This window comes from Bufo bufo, chromosome 5 (genome assembly GCF_905171765.1).
Source record: "Bufo bufo chromosome 5, aBufBuf1.1, whole genome shotgun sequence".
Lineage (NCBI taxonomy): Eukaryota > Metazoa > Chordata > Amphibia > Anura > Bufonidae > Bufo > Bufo bufo.
In genome coordinates, this window is record NC_053393.1 from 429477421 (window position 1) to 429499818 (window position 22398).

The 22398-nt window shown below is 48.1% G+C and overlaps 1 protein-coding gene across 2 annotated transcripts in view; it reads right to left on the reverse strand.

Annotated features, from left to right (window-relative positions):
* ZNRF2 (zinc and ring finger 2) overlaps positions 1–13403 on the reverse strand; it is a 165785-nt gene extending 152382 nt beyond the window's left edge. For both annotated transcript variants that reach the window (XM_040433463.1, XM_040433462.1), the window contains exon 1: positions 12582–13403. In XM_040433463.1, the coding sequence (XP_040289397.1) occupies positions 12582–12990 (409 nt within the window). In that variant the 5' untranslated portion in view covers positions 12991–13403. The remainder of the gene's footprint in view (positions 1–12581) is intronic.
* Positions 13404–22398: the final 8995 nt, after the last annotated feature.

Sequence of the window (22398 nt, forward strand, 5' to 3'; positions counted from 1 at the left end):
CACCTTGTATCCGTGCAGCAGCAGTGGCCGGGATGCTGCGCATGCGTGCCTATGTGCGCTCTCATGGTCCTGGCCATCAGAGAGGCCGGCACTTTTTCCTATAGTGTGCAAGCATGACCGCCAGTGCGGCAAATGAATCTGCTGAAGCGAGACAACCTCTAAACACTTATGCCAAGGTGTGAAATCAAGGCCATGAAAACAATAAAGACTGAAAACAAACTGTGCAAAACCTGTCAAGACAACAGGAAAAACAAACGTGCAACCATGTGAAATAAACATTCAGTCCAATCATTTTCTACAGCTGTTTAATGACACATAAGCAATGAATATGAATAGGAAAGCATCCAAGGTTAATGTAATATGATTTACCAGCTATAACCCATGAACCCTCATCTCTCATCCCCAAGCAATCAAGCCTGAGAGCAGGAAAACACGTAAGGCAGAAGAACCACGAAGAACGCAGAAACTGAAATACCACTTCCTCCCAGTCATCTTCTGCTGTCGCCTCCTGTCCAGAAGGTGCATTTATAATGGCCAACCATAATTTATCGAGAAAGAACAGTGGCAAGAGAGCGTCTTTCCTAATAGCTTTGCCTGAAAATGAGATGTTGATTCGGTATTCCAATTACAATGGATGTGACACAGATGATGGAATGACTGAACAGTCTGTGAACCAAGAACAAGCCTGCAAGATTAAAAGGGAACAGCCGGACTGAAGTCGGGGTGCTACAAAAAGAGATCAGAAGACATTGCAAGCGCCGTGTCGAAATACATGAAAAACCATTAAGGAAATAGGACTCGTGCCAAAGAAAAAGGAGGACAAAGCAGAATAAAAATTCTGATCTATTGCTTAATACTTCAAAACTGTTGGGGCTTTTATTTTCCTAGGTTCCTAAATACACAGTAAGAAAACAGCCAGCATTAGGCCCCTTGCAGACGACCGTCTCCGGATTAGGTCCGGATACGTTGCGTCAGGGAAAATCGTGGGAGTAGGTACGCCATTGCAGTCAGTTTTGACTGCGTTTGCGTTCAATGTTCAGTTTTTATCGCGCGGGTGCAATGCGTTTTGCACGCGCGTGATAAAAAAAAAAAAACTGACTGTGGTACCTAGACCCGAACCCGGACTTCTTCACTGGTGTTCTGTATATTTTATTATTTTCCATTATAACATGGCTATAATGGAAAATAATAGCATTCTGAATTAAAGAATGCTAAGTAAAAGGTCCATTGTGGGGTTAAAAAAAATAAAAAAATAACGTAACTCACTTCATCCACTTGATCGCACAGCCGGGCTCGTCTTCTTTCTTCTTCTTGCAGGACCTGGCTGGAAAAGGACCTTCGATGACGTCAGCGCGGGTCCTGCTTAATGAAGATAGTAGGTTCTCGCCCGTGTGAAAGGGGCCTTATACAGCACCTATGGCTTCATGACTGAGACATGAACCACCTAGTTACCTATGGAATAACCCGAATATTTAAAGTAAAGCCTGTATTACACCTGCTGATTTTTCAGCTAATGAGTATCCGTATGAACGCTCGTTAGCGATCACATGGCAGTGTAATACTGCCGACAACTGCCCGATAACGAGCAAACGCTCAATCAGGCAATCCAAATCTTTTGTTAAAAAAATTATAGTTTGCAGCGGCAGATCGTTATGTCTTATCACAATCTGCCACCGACAAACCACTAGACAGCATGGGCACGAGCAATGGCATAGTGATCGCTCCTCTCCATGCTGCATGTAATAGCAGCGGTCTCATCCACTAGCCAGCAGCCGATTGCTGGGAGGGAATGCTTCCCTGGCGATAATAGTCTGCCATAACCCTGCCCTTCATTTACAATAGTGATAAGGTCTGCCAGGTAGTCGGGATTACATTCACAACCTTGCCCAAAACCATGTTATATAAAACATAACATTACACTTGTGTGAATATGGAAACATGGAAGCACTGGGCGATCAAGCAATAAATGTGTACCTTCAGGCTGGTCAGACATGGCGTACAACGACCCCGAGAGAATATGAAAGAATATGATTTTGCACAGCAAGACTGCAGAAAAACCACTTCTAGCCACTATCCACATCGCCATCAGGAATCTGTTTAAAAACTATGCAGATCTGTGGTAAAAGCGCAGGTTGCCACAGTTTTCGGCCTCCATGGCTGCTACAGGAGAACGAAGCAATCACTCACGCTTGGACCCAGGTACAGGCAGACAGTACACATCGTGGATTTATATACTGAAGGAATGGAATCCGCACATCTGAACTCCCCTTCAGGGTGGGCGCACACACTCCGTCCATGGGGCTGCAGGGTACCACGAAGTTTCGTGCTTCACTGCCAAAACCAAAACAGCTCTAGGCCGTATCATGTCTACCTTAGGGCCCATTCATACAGCGGGTAGTGCATCAGAATTTTGGTGTGGACAGTCAAAAGCCACCAGGTTTTTTCTGCCTCCCATTAATTTCAAGGGAGGCAACGCTGAGGATCCCGATTACAGCCGCGTAGCGATCCTCGGCTCTGCCTCCCATTGAGGTTTTCAGTGGAACTCCGCTGTAAAACTCACCATGTAATCCTGGGAACAGCGAAGCAAGTGTGCACCTTGGGAGTTGTAGTTTTACCACAGCCGGAGGTTAGCCATCGCAGCCTTGCAGGTCGTGAAACCTGAGACAGATATGTGTGGGGGAAATGCATCGTTTAAAGCAATAGCAAAGTGATGAGATTTTCCACAAAGTCTGCAGATAATCTGAGACTTTAAAGCCTCATTCACACGTCCGTGTTTCACGGATGTGTGCTGTACGTGTTCTCCGCGGACAGCACACGTCCCCATTCATTTGAATGTGTGTATTCACACATCAGTGTTTTAGCACGGAGGCATGTCCTATCTTGGTCCGTGTTCTCGGATCCCTCACGCCCATTATAGTCAATGAGTCCGTGAAAACCACAGATGCCATCCGTGTTGCATCCATGTTTCACAGATCATTAAGAAGAGATGCTTTGAAAATTATTTTTCAGCTGTTCAGTGTCACCGAAACACGGATGGCACATGGACAGCAAAAAACAGACACATGGACCCAACACGGATGCATCACTGACCACCTGGGCACAGATTTGAGCACGGACACAGACGTGTGAATGAGGCTCAACTCCGCAGCATGTCAATTGTGACTGCAGGTTTCTTAGCAGTGCAGAGGGGGAATCTACGGCAGACTCGTAGCATTTCCACAAGATGAGACAATTTTGTGCAGATTTGGCTGCTGTGGAAAATGTGCAGAAAACCCACCACGTGTGGCCGTACCCCTTCAGTTCATCCAGGTAGGCTGCCAAGTACTGTACACTTTGCATAAATACAGGCGCAAAATACCGTATATAACAAATGCCACCTTCTCCATGACAGTCTCTGCACCCGCACATTTATTTCAATTTGTTCGGAGTTGCTAAATGTTTTTTCTCTCAGCCTGTCTACCAATATACCGTCATTTCTCCTAAAAGAAGCTCAGACACGTAGTCTGGTATGCAGAAGACGACCTGCTCGTGACCTAAAACTAAAGACTGGAACTGGGATATTTTGAGCAGATACCAGAAGGAAACACATCAATTGCATTCCACGTGAGATCTGCTAAATCTGCACAAGAAAATTAGAAAATTTGGACAATTAATTTACATTTTGAAAAGGTCAAGAGTTAAAGGGGTTTGCAGTGGCGTAATATTGATGGCCTATCCTCATGACAGGTCATCAATATCAGATTAGCAGAGGGGACGACTTCTGGCACCCCCACCAATCAGCTGTATGAAGGGGTGCTTTCTCTATGAAGTGTACCTGAACGCCATCTCCTTTGTATTCACAGCTGCTCGCCCAATTCCTTGGAGACGTGTGAAAAGTTTTTGAAGTCGCAATTGTTCCTCCCACAATCCATAATCAGGCCAGTGCAAACGGGCGCCGATGGACGTGTTCTTCCACCAGCGCTTGCACTGCCCGAAGATCGTGCAATGTACCACCCATACTGGGCACGGGATGTGCAGCAATGAGATCACTGAGATAACACAGCTGCATTTAGCATGGCACACCATGAAGATGGAGCCAGGATATGGCTAAGAAAGCCATCATATTACAGTTTGGGGTTTAGTTTTTTTTTTGCCTTTGGCAGCTATTGGAAAACCCCATTAACAAGAAAAAACTTGTTTTTTTTGTTTTTTTATTTGCCAATTTCCAACAGTAGAAATGCAGACAAAACCGTCCTTGGGAGATTGCGCTGTGCTCCTCCGTCGCTCTAAGGCTACTTTCACACTAGCGTTCGGAGCGGGTCCGTCTGATGTTTCATCAGACGGATCCGCTCCTATAATGCAGACGTTTGTATCCGTTCAATTTTGCAGACGTTTGTATCCGTTTGCATTATAACTTAGAAAAATTTCTAAGTGTGAAAGTAGCCTGAACAGAGTTTACATTGAAAGTCAATGGGGCGGATCCGTTTGAAGATTGAGCCATATTGTGTCATCTTCAAGCGGATCCGTCCCCATTGACTTCCATTGTAAGTCTGGACGGATCCGCTTGCCTCCGCACGGCCAGGCGGACACCCGAACGCTGCAAGCAGCGTTCAGGTGTCCGCTTGCTGAGCGGAGGCTGAACGCTGGCAGACTGATGCATTCTCAGTGGATCCGCCTCCACTGAGAATGCATTGGGGCCAGACGGATGCGTTCGGGGCCGCTTGTGAGCCCCTTCAAACGGAGCTCACGAGCGGACACCCGAACACAGGTGTGAAAGTAGCCTTAGGCTGACTGCTATAGACTCTGCTTAGAGAGTTGGACCATCACTATCAATCAGCACACATGGCACCAGACATCGGGGGCCATATCTACTGAATGGGAGGATTTAGAACTGGTAAGCAATCGCAGTCGTAAACTATAACGGGTCCTCTAAGTTTTATGAGGCCGAGACTTATTTTCTGCCTACCTCAAAACATCCCCTTCTCCAATAGCAGGAGCTAGGGAAAGGAGAATCAGCCTGATCCTTTCCCATTCTGGAAGCGGCTTGTCTCTTCCTCCACCCTAGTCAGCCAGGCCGATATTGTGGGCATTCAAATACTTTTTTGGGTGACAACTCTCTTATGTGTACGCCCGCATAAGTAACTATGCACTGTTGATTCTGTATCCGAAAACTTTCCTTGCTTCAAAGGGTAACTGGTAAAAAAAAAAAAAAAAAAAAAAAAAGCGCTACTTGTATAAGTGCCAATACTTTCTTTTAGCGAAGTTTTCTGAGAAATTAAGCAATTAAAGTAACTGAAGGAAACATAAAAAAAAAAAATATATTATTACCTGCTGCATCCAGTCACAGGCCTCAGTGGTGACATGAGAACGTACAACACATGACTGCTGAGGCCAGTGATTGGCTGCAGACAGGAAAAAAACCGCTGGGGGACCAATGGTGCATCAGCCCCAGAGTGCCAAGGGAATCATTGTTAAAGGGAGTCTGTCACCACATTTCAGCATATTAGACCGATCAAATAGGGTTATATGATCCACCCAGAACTTAAAAACGGTACCTTTGTTGTAGAAAACTGACTTTTCTTTTAGCCGAAAATGAACTTATAAGGTTATGTTAATGAGCCCTCTCAAGTGCCCAGGGCGGTCTCTCAATCCTCGGAGCCCCAGGCAGCACCTCCTAAACGGCTCATAACCCTGCCCTCAGTGCGCCTCTGCCCGCCCGTTTACTCCCCTCCCCTGTCCTTTTCCACTGTGGCTGTGCGGTCCAAATCGTAGCGGGCGCATGCGATGCCCGCTCCTGGCAGGGCATCGCGATACCTACTGCGCATGCGCCCGCTACGATTTGGACCGCACAGCCACAGTGGAAAAGGACAGGGGAGGGGAGTAAACGGGCGGGCAGAGGCGCACGGAGGGCAGGGTTATGAGCCGTTTAGGAGGTGCTGCCTGGGGCTCCGAGGATTGAGAGACCGCCCTGGGCACTTGAGAGGGCTCATTAACATAACCTTATCATTTTGTAAAGCACTCATTTCTTAATGGGATTATAAGAAAAGGTCATTTAAAATATTTGAATAACAAAATGCTTGCAAAAAAAATAAGCGATTGATATTTATTTTTTATTTTTTTGGGTGATGTATGCACAATGAAAGGTATTTTATGAAAAATAAAGAAAAAGAAGAAAACCTATTAGGCATCCACATGACTGAAATAACCTGAACAACTCACTTAACAGGTGATTCAGTGTGAAATATGTACAGTATAAAGTAAAAAAAATAAAATAAAATCAATGTCCAGAATGGCCTTTTTTTATATGTTTGCAGCACAAAAAAAATTATGTACAATTACAAAGCAATTGATATTTACCCTCAAACAGCACAAAATAAATGCTGAAAAAAAAATACCTGATCATTATAGGGTTATTTTTTTATGTCATAAAATTGCCTATGACTACATTAAATGGGCACACCCATCTCAGACAGAAGGCATATCGCTAGGGTGTCACATAGCTGTGGGCCCCACTTGTATCGCCGTGCATGCGCAGCCACCTCCATTCACCGCTAGGGGACTTCCGAAAACAGCCAAGCGTGCTCATTTGAATGAATAGAGAGCACTCTGTACGTGCGCAGTGTGCTCTCCTTCACTTTGGGGGGCCAGTTCTGGAGATAGGTGTGGGTCCCTGAGGTGAAACCCACACCTATCTGACACTGAAGGCATATCCTAGTGATATGCAATCAATGTCCCAGACGGGGAAACCCCACCTACAACAAGAATGGAGCTGGAGGACCCTGGATTTCCCAGGGTCCACCCACCAAACGCTACTCCGATAGAAGTGAATGGGAGCACACAGCACACTCACGGCCCCCGCTCCCATTCATTTCTATGGGGCAGCTGGAAATAGCCGAGCCAGCACTCTGCTATTTTCGGCGGCCCCATAGAAATAAATGGAGGACGGCTGCACATGCGCAGTGTGCCCTACGTTCATTTCCCCGCTCCGTTCTAATTGTAGGTGCAGGTCCCAGAGGTGAGACGCGCACCTATCAGACAATGGGGGCATATCCTAGCGATATGCCCCCATTGTCTGTGATGGGAATACCCCTTTCATGTCTTGAGCTCTCAGACAACCCCTTCAACAATATTCATGCAATGTTAAAATAGAAGGTAACAATTTATTAAAAAAAGAACTAAAAAAAATATATATATTCTCTTTTTTCCTACTTCCTCTTTTGCATAAAACTACCTAACGCTATAGCGTTCCCTCGTCCTCATGCAGTGTAAATGCGAATTCTCCTTCACGGAACAAGCAGCCGACTGTCCTTCCCGACAGAAGAATCGTCCAGAGTAGATGCACTATGCTATGCTTTGCTGGACTCTGTCACCCACTGAACGGTCTCCTGAACGATTACCATTCAGATCAAGTACAACAACCGGGCCTTGTTTACTGGTGGTGCTAAGCCACTTACTGATGCCTCATTTCTTTCAGACAGGCTGCAGGGCATCGGGAGGCTTAAAGGGAACCTGTCACCGGTATTTTGGGTATAGAGCTGAGGACATGGGCTGCTAGATGGCCGCTAGCACATCCACAATATCCAGTCCCCATAGGCAAAAGAATAAATAATAATAATAATATATATATTAGGGATGTCCCGATACCATTTTTTTTAAGACAGTACGAGTACCGATACTTTTATTTAAGTACTCACCGATACCAATTATGGTGTGGTAATGTTTTTACAGCAAATTCTAATTAAATTTACAAACCTTGTACAAAGAAACAGCGGCGCAGTTGCTGATAGCAATGAAAAAAAATTAAAGCTGGAATTTGGTTGCTATGGACAACTGCTTTACTTTTCCTTTTGTACAAGGGTTAATAAATGGGCATATATTTACAGTGTTTCCCAACCAATAGGCCTCCAGCTGTTGCAAAACTACAACTCCCAGCCAAAGGCTGTCCGGACATGCTGGGAGGTGTAGTTTTGCAACAGCTGGAGGCACACTGGTTGGGAAACACTGGCATATAAGGAGGGGACATGAAGGGAGAGAATGGGCCAGTGTTTCCCAACCAGCATGCCTCCAGCTATTGCAAAAGTGACAAAACTACAACTCCCAGCATGCCCGGACAGCCTTTGAAATGGAGAGAAATTAACAGAATTTCTCCTCCATTTCATGCACCGTACCCACCTGGCCTGCTGCAATCCTTCCCATGCAGATGCACCTGGGAGGAAGTGGCTTTGACTTCCTCCCCATGCCAGTGTTCCGGCAAAACGGACCCGGCATTGCGGTCAGACCGCAAAAAAAATAGAAAAAAAAAAAGAAATGCCAGATCAGTTTTTCCGGATGACACCGGAAAGGCGGATCCGGCATTTCAATGCATTTGTAAGACTGATCAGGATCCTGATCCGTCTGACAAATGCCATCAGTTGGTATAAGTTTTGACGGATCCGGCAGGCAGATCCGACGCTAGCATAATGAAGGTGACTGAGTATTCACAGACTGTACGAGTGGTCCCAGTCTGGTAGATCCTTGGTGACAACCACAGCAGACACAGGGGTTGTCACCCACTTTCCCTGAAGTTCTCAATGCCAGCTCCTCCCACTCCTGCTCTGGATGAGAGGCGGCCATATTGGTCACCCAGCTTTCTCAGACTCAGATGTGGCTGGCAGACAAAAGAATGGACTGCAGTACCTGGGCTCCGGCAGCTCCTGCCATCTCTCCACCTCCGGCCCAGCTTCTTGCAGTCCCCTGACTCCCTGAGGGTAATATCCAGAACCCCAGCCAGGGGCGGCCTCCTCCTGCCGCTGCCGAGCCAGAGCGTCCCCAGGTGGATAATATCCGCTGCCATCCCCAGGTCTGTGCGTAGTCGACATGAAACCACATGGGACTTAAAACACTGCCGCAAAGAAGTCCCGCCCACACGTCGATCAGCTGGGAGCAGCGCCACCGCCGCCCGGAAGAAGATGGGACAAGCCACCACCACCGCTGATCTGGGCCCTTATCGGCCGCGGTATCGGCGACATTTGCACGAGTACAAGTACTCGTTCAAATGTCCGGTATCGGCCCCGATACCAGTATCGGGTATAATCCGCAGCACTCCTTGAAAGATAAAATGTGCTCCTTATTCACACATATCAAATATTGACTGGATATATATATATATATATATATCATGTGCCCAAGGAGCTGTTACGCCCACTGTGAAGGAGCCCAGCACCGACCGCATCCTCCAAATCTCCTCCTTGCTCCCCGATGTCACAAAGCTAGAGTGCTGTAATCTCGCGATGCGCGAGCTAGCGCATGCGCAGTTCGTTCCTGAGGCTGATGCCAGCACAGGGAAGGAACACTATTCCGACACTGCGCATGCGCTAGCTCGCACATCGCGAGATTACGGCGCTCTAGCTTTGTGACGTCGGGGAGCAAGGAGGAGATTCAGAGGATGCGGGGCAGTGCTGGGCTCCTTCACATTGGGTGTGGCTGGGCTGCGGAAACATTAGTAGCCTGATTTACACAAATATATATATAATCGTTTTTTTGACACAATAAAAGCACACAGAGCTATGGGGACTGGATATTGCGGATGTGCTAGCGGCCATGTAGCAACCCATGTCCTTGGCCGTCTGTGCTCCAGTATGCCGAGAACAACCTGAGCAGAAGCACTGCACATACCTGGTGGAGACGTCACCCGGAATAAGTAATGCTTCCAACAGCGCCACACCAACTATTTCATTTTAATGTAATCGCTCTGCTTCTCACTGATCTCATGGTGAACCGTATCAATTGGTAATCCACCGCGAGCAACATTTATCTTATCACATGAAGAATTACACTTTCTATACAGTAATATCAAACACTGCACATTAAGAAACACACCGTATCGGAGAAATAACACCATATTACATATTAATGAGGTCATCGAGAAGTAGAAAATGCAGAATCACGTGTCGGGTTCTCCAAGAATTTCTTCTGAGATTCCCAGCAATCAGCAGAACATAACAGACATAGCGGTGCAGCCGCACATATGGCGGTGCCTGGAACACTAGAATGGGGCGGTATGCAGTACCAGGCACAGCCACATATTATATACCGCCACGTGTGGCCCACTTTTCACACCCACACTCATAAGACACTTATTTCCTGAAAACAACTTTAAGGGTCCATTCACACGTCCGTTGTTTCTTTCCTGATCTGTTCCGTTTTTTGCGGAACAGATCTGGACCAGATCTGGACCCATTCATTTTCAATGGGTCCTGAAAAAAAAACGGACAGCTCAATGTCTGATTTTTCTTTTTCAGGACCCATTGAAAAGGAATGGGTCCAGATCTGGTCCAGATTTGTTCCGCAAAAAACGGAACAGATCAGGAAAGAAACAACGGACGTGTGAATGGACCCTAATGTGACTTAGGCCTCTTTCACACTACCGTTTTTTTTTTTCCGTTTTGCGGTCCGTTTTTTGCGGTCCGTATACGGAACCATTCATTTCAATGGTTCCGCAAAAAAAACGGAATGTGTTCCGTATGCATTCCGTTTCCGTATTTCCGTTTTTCCGTTCCGTTGAAAGATAGAACATGTCCTATATTTGGCCGCAAATCACGTTCCGTGGCTCCATTAAAGTCAATGGGTCCGCAAAAAAAACAGAACACATACGGAAATGCATCCGTTTCCGTTCGGTTTCGTTTTTTCTGAACCATCTATTGAAAATGTTATGGCCAGCCCAATTTTTTCAATGTAATTACTGTATACTGTATATGCCATACGGAAAAACGGAACGGAAACAAAAAAACGGAACAACGGATCCGTTAAAAACGGAACGCAAAACACTGAAATGGACATACTGTAGTGTGAAAAAGGCCTTAACGGGATATACCAACACAAGACTTTTTTTCGCCAAAGGAGTCAAACATGTGAAGCGTACCGATATGAAGAGCATGGCGGGCAAGGATTTCATGCGCTCTGCCCCATTGGCACTGCTCGGCTTTCGATCATGTAAAGTACGGATCCATAGAGATGGTTACTTACCCTTTAACAATACTTAACCTATCCAAATGATGGGGTCTGATCGCTGGGGGTCCAGCTTTTCGGAAACCGAGTGAGCACGAGAGCAGAGGTCCTGGAATGCCCTATAAGAATGAAGCGGTGTGTGCCCATCACTCTATGTACTTCTATAGTACCGCCGAGTACAGCACTTGCACCGTCTTCTAAAGTCCCATAGCAGTGAATGTAGTGGTCACACATGTGCACATACTGCTCAGTTTTCATGGGGCACTCCAGGACCTCCGTTCTCAAGATTGCTGAGAGTCCCAGCGATCAAAACATTAATATGGCATACTATAAACATTGCTGGACTACATAAACTATGTAATATAGCATCGGTTCACTATTCAGTCACCCCCACTTCCATCTTCAGGACACAGCCGCACTGGAGATAACTCGCAGCATGTGTCTGCGGCAGCTCCCGTCCTGACCTCCCAGCACTGCAGGGGTCGCATAGCATTATACTTATTTATGATGCTATGTAACCCTTAAGGTGGATTTAGACGCACCAATAATCGTCCACGTCATCAGGAACAACTAGTGTTGAGCGAACTTGTGTTTTAAGTTCTGCGTCCAAAGTTCGGGTTAGCGAAGAACCCAGTTATGGATTCCAAATTCCGTTATGGTCCGTGGTAGCGGAATCCATAATGGGATTCTTCGATAACCCGAACTTTGGACGCAGAACTTAAAACACAAGTTCGCTCAACACTAGGAACAACCACTCCTGCGAACGGTTGTTCCTGACAATCTGGCCGTGTGCTGCCGATCACCCAATGAACGAGAAAAACGCTTGTTCACTGGGCGATCTTGTAGGCACCACCGATCATGGCTTCTGGGCAGCGGATTGTGTGGTCTAAACAGTGTTCTCCAATACATTCCAGAACTCTAAATCAATAAAATGCTATGCGACCCGGCCAGTGCTGGGAGGTCAGGACGGGTGCTGCCGCAGACATGTGCTGCGAGTTCAACGTGCTGCACTCGTTCGTGTGAAAGCGGCCATTCCCTACAGACACCTCCTACTCCTGGAGGAACCTTCAAGTATCTAGGAACCAGGATCACACCAGCCATGGTCATAAGTGCTGACTCCCCATGGGGCGTTCACACGACCGTATCCGTTTTGCTGAATGCAAATAGCAGATCCCGCTGTGTGCAACCCATATCTTCCCTTTCGGTAGGTCCCGCACTAGGTAACAAATGCCTATTCTTGTTCACAAAACGGACAAGAATAGGACAAGTTCTATTTTTGGGGAGATGCAGACAGCACGTGCATTAAAATGAGTGAGCCCGCTTCTTATCCGCCAAAAATGCAGATTGGATGCAGACCAAAAATACAGGTCGTGTGAATGGACCCCAACAGGTGGAAGGCACAGAGAAGCGGCAGCTGCTGGACACCACCACCGGCAGAGGACCAGGCCATGGTGTTGGATCCCCCTCCTTGGTCAGGGTGCTGCCACAGACATTAGGTGCTGCACTGTACAGGTCACTCAGGAGGCTGGGCGACAGGTCCTATGGCAGCTGATCCTGGCAGGAGACCAGTACATGGGGGTGACAGGGGGGCTTGTGTCACTGATGTCACTACTCACCTCCAAAGAGGTGCGGGGAGAGGTGAGAGGGCAGCGATCCGATCAGCAGCCTGGAGCCGCCTCCCCCCGGTGCCCGCTCTCTGCCTCCCTCCTCCGGGGTGCTGCTGCCGGAGTCCCTCGCTGCTCCCGGGATACTGAGCCCGGCCTGACTGAGCTGGGCCTGGCTGCGAATTCCTCCCACAGATCTGCTCCGTGAGCCCAAAGCTGGCGGCGTGTGCTCCGAGCCCCCGGCCGCTGCCGCCGCGTGCCCCCCGTGCATGTACGGGTACCTGGCCAGGGGCGAAGAGGTGGAGGCGGCCACCCCCGCTGGGCCCCTTATCGGCCCCCGGCCAGTGCTGGAAGGGATGTCCGAACCGGAGTACGCCCGTGTCCGACCGTCTGAGGCCGGGCTGCTCTGCCGTCCGCCCATCGCCGGCACACACCGAGTCTCTAGTCCGTGAAGCGTGCGCTCTCCTCCAGTCAGTGGCTACACACCGCTCCGCTCCATGGTAGTAGTGCCATGTATCCTCCGTGTGCAGCCCGTATCCAGCGCCCTCCTGTGTTACCTACAGCAGCCCCTGACGGCACGAGTGCCCGGCTCCATGGTGCCCGTCACTGCCGCTGTACACTGTATCCATAGAGCGCTCCCCTGTCACACGGCGCACACAGTACGGCGGAGCGGCGGACAAGTCATAAACTTTCCAGCAGCCCGGCGTGACAGGAAGGTGGACATGGCGGCGTCACGCCCACTGCTGCAGCCCGCCGTGTACTGAGAGTACGGGCAGATGGATGCGGGGCATGTGTCCCCTTCACGCCGCCTTCTGTTGTGAGGAAGTGCAGCCGCCTCCTCTCCAGTCAGTGGCGGGGCCTCCCCTCCCTCCTGTCACTGCAGGCCCCGCCCCCCGATGGCGCCGCCTTGTTTTGGCGCCTCACACTTCACCTTTCTGTTTACTGTCTCCTCTGTGTCTCCTTCAGCCTCGGTCTCTCCATTCATGTCTGTAGTCACTGCCTCTGTACCGCCATGGCTGGCTATGAGAGTGGCCCCCAGTACCTGTCCTCTGGCATTGTGTCCAAATGTGGTGTACACGTCATAAAATGGTGGAAATATCATTACCACAAATCACAGCGCCAGGCGTAGGCAGTCACCTATCTTACGGTCCATTCAGACGTCCGTAGAATGGGTCCGCAATTATCCGGAACGGGTGCGGACCCATTCATTCTCTATGGGGCCAGAAGAGATGCGGAGAGCACACTATGTGCTCTCCGCATTTCCGGAACGCGGCCCTGATCTTCCGGTCTGCTAGAAAATAGAGCATGTCCTATTCTTGTCCACAATTGCGGACAAGAATAGGCATTTCTATGGGGGTGCAGGCCGGGTGTATTGCGGATCCGCAATGCACTACGGACGTCTGAATGGAGCCTTATGCAGACTATGAATTGCATAGGCCACTTACTGAAAAATCTGGTATTATTAAAAGAGCATGTGACTAGAAAGTCGCAGTGTGTACTGTGTCTTATGGCAGTTATTAAAAACCTTTTGGAAAACCCTTAAAACGTCCCCTGCAACAAGCTTAAAGGGGTATCCCGCATGGTTTTAGGAACCCCCAAAAATCTGGGGGGGACAGCATTTTTGCTCGCCGGGTATATTCTTATTCAGTAAACTGCGAGTTGTTTATATCGTTAAATTTTAAGTGTGTGTGTGTGAACACACACACACTTACAGTTCTGAAGACTCAGGGGTGCTGGCTGGCTTGGCCTCAGGGGTGCTGGCTGGCTTGGCCGGGCAGAAGGAGTGTGGGAGACTGTGAGGCCTTTTTCTCCAAGCTGCTCCGGATCAGTGCTCTGCATCAGACCCCCAATGTTAATCAGACCTCAGCTAACAGCCCCAATAGGATCCCCAATGTTAATAAGACTTCAGATCACACCTCAGCTCAGACCCCAATATGAATGACCCCCAATCAGACCTCAGATAAGAGCCCCAGTGCCTCTCATCAGCCAGTAATAACAGCCCCCCCAATCATGTGCCAGTAATAACAGCCCCCCCCAATCATGTGCCAGTAATAGCCCCCCCAATCATGTGCCAGTAATAACAGCCCCCCCAATCATGTGCCAGTAATAACAGCCCCCCCAATCATGTGCCAATAATAGCTCCCCCAATCATGTGCCAGTAATAGCCCCCCAATCATGTGCCATTAATAGCCCCCCAATCCTGTGCCAGTAATAGCCCCCCAATCCTGTGCCAGTAATAACAGCCCCCCAATCATGTGCCAGTAATACCAGCCCCCCAATCATGTGCCAGTAATAACAGCCCCCCCAATCATGTGCTAGTAATAACAGCCCCCCCAATCATGTGCCAGTAATAGCCCCCCCAATCATGTGCCAGTAATAGCCCCCCCAATCATGTGCCAGTAATAGCCCCCCAATCATGTGCCAGTAATAGCCCCCCCAATCATGTGCCAGTAATAGCCCCCCCAATCAAGTGCCAGTAATAGCCCCCCGATCAAGTGCTAGTAATAGCCCCTCCCCCCAATCATGTGCCAGTAAAACAAAGTATTGTATATATAAAAAAATAAATTAACACTTATACTTACCTCTTTGGAGCGATGCGATGCAGGCTCAGGCGGCGCTGTACGGCTCAGGCGGCGCGATAACGTCATCGTGCCGCCTACGCCGGCCTCTGATAGGCAGCCTATCAGAGGAACAGGAAAGGGACACACCTCCCTGCCCTGCTCCTCCACAGCCTTCTGTTTGTATCGATGTCCTGAGGACGGCGATACAAACAGATCACTTTGGAGATGAGCGCTTCGCTTCCACAATGGAAGCGCTCATCTCAGTGCCTGCCCCGCCGCCGCCACACACACTGCCCCACTGCCGCTGGGGGGGATTTGACCATACCTGTCCCCCCCGCATTATTTCCTGGGGGGATCCGTCCCCCCCGATTCCTACGCCCATGGTATCTGACCCCATATGCCAGGGCCCCTCACACACAATGTACTTACCTCTCTTCCCGGGACCCGTGTTGCTTCTGAAGCCTGCACCGCCGCTGCTGCATCTCCCCTTCGCACGGATGAAAACATCTGGCGTCAGGGGGAGGGCAGCCAATAGCATGTGGTGGCCAGCCTCCCTGGCATCACGGGTGACACTAGGGAGGCTTGTTCCTTCGTCCGTCCCCTGACGCCGGTTGTTTTCATCCGTGCGACAGGGAGATGCAGCGGTGGCCGTGCAGGCTTCAGAAGCGATGCGGGTACCGGGGAGAGAGGTAAGTACATGTGTGAGAGGGGCCCAGGCTTTTCATGTGGCGGATAACCCCTTTAAAATGGTGCTCAACAATTTCTCTCATCTTTTTGGACAGCTCCTAGCAGTATATCTTATTGTGTAATTTTTTTTTAAAGGGGTTGTCCAGAATTTTACTATTGAAGGTCTACCCTAGGCAGGGGCGGACTGAGAACCCTCAGGGCCCCCGGGCAAAATAAATCAAGGGCCCCCTTACAGGCCCCACCCATGTTCTGCTGCAAGCCCCACCGTTGTCCCACCTCCAGCCACACCCTACACAATCTTTAATAAGATTTCAAAGTTAAAGCGACACAAAAGGCACCCAGACCCCTTCAGCTCATTGATGTGGTCCGGGTACAGTGTCCCTTTTTCAAATCGAGCTGCAATGTTCTAGAGAAACTGCATTGTTTACGTTCCAGCAATAAGTCGGCCTCTAGTCGCTGGCAGCCACCTGAGGGCTTCCTGGAGTAAAACAGACCTTTGGTCCGGTATCTGAGGCTGGACGTCCTCACACCCTGCATGATGACCTCCAGGGTCAGATTTTTCCCCATAGGACAGCATTGATTCAATGCTTTCGTATGGGGTGATCTAATCTCAGCGTCCATTAGTGAGCCTCTGTTAGAAGCAGTGTGGGCATAACTACTGTGAAGGGGGCACATATCTGGGCATAACTACTGTGAAAGGGGGGAGGCCCTTCACAGTAGTTATTAATCCCTTTCAGCAGTCCCCCCTTCCGTGAATGGGGGACTGCTGAAAGGGGTTAATAACTACTGTGAAGGGCCTAGCCGTCTGGGCAACCCCACAGATCATCCCCCCACCCACCTTGTACTTGTTCCACTGATCCGCTACTTGCGGGCTACATGGGCATGAGTTCAGTCACTTCGGTGCGCAATAACATCCTGCGGCGGTTGATCCCGCGAGACCCGTGACCTATAGCGGCGGGTCTTGCGGGATCACGCGCTGCAGGACGGGATTGCCCACCGAAGTGACTGAACTCATTCCCGCGCAGCCCACAAGTAGCGGAACAATTACAAGAGGGGTGGGGAATAGCCAAATTAAAAAATATTTTGAACCAAAAGGTGTTATGGGGGCTCTGTGGATGGCACTGTTATGGGGGCTCTGTGGATGGCACTGTTATGGGGGCTCTGTGGATGGCACTGTTATGGGGGCTCTGTGGATGGCACTGTTATTATGGGGGCTCTGTGGATGGCACTGTTATGGGGGCTCTGTGGATGGCACTGTTATGGGGATCTGTGGATGGCACTGTTATGGGGGCGTGTGGATGGCACTGTTATGGGGGCGTGTGGATGGCACTGTTATGGGGGCTCTGTGGATGGCACTGTTATGGGGGGGGGATCTGTGGGTGACACATATATAGCACCTTATGCTATATATGTGTCATCCACAGATCCCCCCATAACAGTGTCCCTGTGAGTGAATGATCCCCAATACAGGGTCTGGGGGCCAGCATCTGGTGTTGTAATGGCAGCGGGGCCCGGTGCAGTCACTGTATTCTATTACACCGGGCTTCGCTCACTGTAATACTAATATTCATATGTGAACAACTTGAAATCCTCTGCGATCCTCTCCCTCTGAGCTCTCTGTACTCACAAACTCAGTAGCAGGCCGGTCGGCAGCGCAACTCACTGACGTCACACGCCTGCTCCTCCTACTTCATTCATAAAGTAGGAGGAGCAGGCGCGTGACGTCAGTGAGTTGCGCTGCCGCCCGGCCTGCTACTGAGTTTGTGAGTACAGAGAGCTCAGAGGGAGAGGATCGCAGAGGATTTCAAGTTGTTCACATATGAATATTAGTATTACAGTGAGCGGGGCCCGGTGTAATAGAATACAGTGACTGCACCGGGCCCCGCTGCCATTACCAGGCCAGCATAACATTTGGAATCGGGGTGCTGGGCATAACATTAACACATAATGTTATTCTGCGGCGGGCCCCCATGCTGGCCGGGCCCTCGGACCATGTCCGAAGTGCCCGACCGGTCAGTCCGCCCCTGACCCTGCACGGCGCAATGTGGTGGCCGATTATCGGGAATGAACATTTCTACGAACGCTCGTTCCCGATAATCTGCCCGTCTAAAGGTGCTGCAGATCACCCAATGAACGAGCAAAGCGGACACCTGGATCATCGATCAGACCGTGGTGTAAACAGCGCTCTGCTGTATGGGGAAGAGCGATAGCAGCAGCCATGATCATCCTCATACTGTGGAGGAGATCGCTGAATGTAAATAGAGAGCTTCACCGCTATTCACCGCTATTTTTATAGAGCAGGTTGTTACGGACGCAGTGATATCAAATATGTCTACTTTGTTTGTTTGTTTCAGTTTTACATAATACAGCATGTTTGTTTTTGTGTCTCCATTTTCTGAACGCCTTATTTCTTTTATTTTTCTGCCGATCGTCTTGTGCAGGGGCTTGTTTTTTGCAGAAAGAGTTGATGTTTTTATTGGTACCATGTTTGGGTACATAGGATTTTTTGATCATTCATTATTACACTTTATGGGGCAAGGTGACCAAAAAATTTGTTGATTTGGCACCGTTTTTATTTATAAATTTTTACAGCGTTCACCTGATGGGTTAGGTCATGTGACATCTTTATAGAGCAGATCGTTACAGACATGACAATACTTTTTCTTATTTATTTAAGTTATACACAATAATAGCATTTTTGAAACATAAAAAATGATGTTTTAGTGTCTCCGTAGTCTTAGGCTCCATTCACACGTCCGCAAAATGTGTCCGCATCCTTTCCGCAATTTTGCGGAAAGGGTGCGGACCCATTCATTCTCTATGGGGACGGAATGTGCTGTCCGCATCCACATTTGCGGATCCGCACTTCCGCATCCGTGCTTCCGTTTCTGCAAACAAATAGAACATGTCCTATTCTTGTCCGCAATTGCGGACAAGAACAGGCATATTCTATTATGTCGGCAATGTGCGGTCCGCAAAATGCGGAACACACATTGCCGCTTTCCGTGTTTTGCGGATCCGTGTCTCCGTGTAGCCGCAAAACACATTGCGGACGTGTGAATGGAGCCTAAGAGCCATAGCTTTTTTATTTTTTGACCGATTGTCTTAGGTAGGTTCTAATTTTTTTGCGGGATGACGGTTTGATTGTCACGCTTTTGGGGGGCATATGCCTTTTTGATCGCTTGGTGTTGCACTTTATGTAATGTTAGGTGACCAAAAAAAGGCTTTTTTGGCACTTCTTTTTTTTTTTTACGGTGTTCACCTGAGGGGTTATGTCATGTGATATTTTTATAGCGCAGGTTGTTAAGGAAGCGGCAATACCTAATATGTCTACTTTTTATTTATTTATTTCACTTTTAGGGTACTTTCACACTAGCGTTTTTCTTTTCCGGCGCTGAGTTCCGTCCTAGGGTCACAAATCCGGAAATGAACTGATCAGTTTTATCCCCATGCATTCTGAATGGAGAGTCCGTCCTTCAGGATGCATCAGGATGTCTTCAGTTCAGTCTTTTTGACTGATCAGGCTTTTCAGAAAAACGTAGCATGCTGTATTTTTACCTCCGGCCAAAAATCCTGAACACTTTGACTGAACGCCGGATCCGGTCTTTTTCCCATTGACTTGCATTAACGCCGGATCCGGCGCTATGTGTTCAGTCAAACCGGATCCGGCTTTTGCATGTTAAACCCGAAAAATGTGAAAAAAAAGTTAAAGTCCATAAATGGCGGATCCGTTTTTTCCAATGCATTTTTTCATTGTGATCAAAATCCTGATCAGGATTCAAATGTAATCTGTTTTCACACGTTTTTCCGGATCCGGCGGGCAGTTCCGGTGTCGGAATTGAACGCCGGATTAAAACAACGCTAGTGTGAAAGTAGCCTACCACAATAATAGCAGTTTTGAAGCAAAAAAAATCATATTTTAGTGTCTCTATTGTCTGACAGTCATAGTATATTTATTTTTTGACTGATTGTCTTAGGTAGGGTCTCATTTTTTTTGCGGCGTTTCTTTTCTTTTTTTACTTGAAACTTTATTTTTTTTTATTAAAAACACTTTTTTTGCTTTTTTTAAAACTTTATTTCTGTCCCACTCTGGGACTTCAACTTTTGAGGGTCTGATCCCCTCTGCAATGTATTACAATACATCTCTATTGTAATGCATTGCCTGTTAGTGTATTACACTGAGTAAATACACTAACAGGTTGCCTAGGAGACCCAGTCTGGGGCAGCCTGCGCACGGCATCGGGCTGCCTTGTCACCCATCGGGTCCCCGCCACAGCAGCTCCCGCAAACCCTTTCTATGCTGCGGTCAGCGCTGACCATGACATAAAAGGGGTTAATCCGCCGGCATCTGCATTTACAGCGATGACGGCGGATACAGCAGGGGCCCGGCTATCAGGGACTGCCAGGCACCTGCAGTGATCGGGCATGCACCGCTCCGGTGCCCGCCCAATCACCATGACGTAATAGTATGTCAAAATGCGGCAAGTCACTTGCTGCCATGACGTACTATTACGTCATATGTCGAGAAGGGGTTGTGCTACCGATGTAATTCAACATTTACATACCTTCTGTTACAACATGCCCCAATTATGAGATATTCTCTTTACATCATTTTGATGGCGCCCCCTGGTGTTTACCCTTTGTAGTAATGTGCACATCCACCTACTGAGGTAGTCGCACATGCTTAGTTTCACTCATTAAACCACCACCATTCCTATTTACTGTTAGGCCTCTTTCACGTGATCAAACTTTCCGTCAGGGTGCGATGCGCGAAGCAAACGCATAGCATCTAGACTCAATCCTGGGCTATTCATTTTTCACGCATCATTTCTGCGTTCAGGAAAAATCTCAGCATGTTCTATAATCAGTAATGGCTAACCTCCAGTACTCCAGCTCTCGTGAAACTACGACTCCCAGCATGCTCCATTCATTTTTGTGGAGTTCTGAGAACAGACAAGCAAGTGTACACCATGAGAGTCGTAGTTTTACCACAGATGGAGTGCCGGAGGTTAGCCATCACAGGGCTATATTGTGCGGTTTTCACGCATGGTTTCTAGGTGACGATCGGGATGGGGACCCGATCATTATTATTTTCCCTTATAACATGGTTATAAGGGAAAATAATAGCATTCTTAATACAGAATGCTTAGTAAAATAGGGATGGAGGGGTTATTTTTTTTTTATTAAACTCACCTCATCCACTTGTTCGCGCTGCCCAGCTCGTCTTCTTCTCTGATGACCTGGGAGGAAAAGGACCTTTGGTGACGTCAATGCACTCATCACATGGTCCACCACCATGGCGACGGACCATGTGATGGACCATGTGATGAGCGCAGAAGAAGAGCTGGGCAGCGCGAACAAGTGGATGAGGTGAGTTTAATTTTTATTTTTTAACCTCTCCATCCCTAATTTACTAAGCATTCTGTATTAAGAATGCTATTATTTTCCCTTATAACCATGTTATAAGGGAAAATAATAAAATCTACATAACACCTAACCCAAACCCGAACTTCTGTGAAGAAGTCCGGGTTCGGGTCTGGGTACCAAACATGCCGATTTTTCTCACGCGCGTACAAAACACATTAAAACGCTTTGCAATCGCGCGGAAAAATCGCACATTTTCACACGACGCACCCGCATCCTATCCGGCCCTCACACGCGACGCCGGTGTGAAAGAGGCCCTACAGTGAAGGATTGGCAGCAGAAAGGACACACTCACTGAGTTGAGATAGGGAAAAAGCTGCAGTATAAAAGACACCCTTGAGAATGGACATGTCCCCTGTGCACCCCGGCTGAAGTCAATCTAGCAGAGCAATTGGAGCAATGAATGTGGAGATCTCTAAATCCATGTGAGGTGCAGGGCTGGTTCTAGCTTAAATTAGAAACAGATTGTCATGTGCTATATGATGCCCAATTATCATCCACCATGATGATATAATCCCTTTAAAAGGACATTCCAGACAGAGCCACTTTGTACAAAATATCCGAGCAGAATAGTTTTAGTCATCGGTGACCTTTTTCTGCTTGGATAGCATGCCACGCCGTGACCGCTCCACTGCTGGAAAGTGGTGGTCACGCCTATGAGACATCAGCGAAGTCTCCTGTATGAAGCAGTCAGACTGGTGACATATCTCGCCTGTACAGTGATTTATTAGACATTTCTAGGTTTTATTTCTGTGTATAATTATAGATTATAGATATTACAACAGATTTTCAATGTTGGGGGTAATGAATGTGACCTTCGGACAACCTCTTTCATGGTGACTTAAGTTCGGGTTTAGGTTAGGTGTTCTATTCATTTTATTATTTTCCATTATAACATGGTTATAAAGGAAAATTATAGCATTCTTAATACAGAATGCATAGTAAAATGTGCCTTGAGGGGTTAAAAAAATAAAATAAAAATTAACTCACCTCATCCACTTGTTCGCGCAGCCGGCATTGTCTTCTTTCTTCTTCTTTCAGGACCTGCAAAAGGACCTTTGATGACGTAATCGCGCTCACCACGTGGTGAGCGCGGTTGATGTCAGCGCCGGTCCTGATGAATAAAGATAGAAATCTTCTATCTTCATTCAGCAGGA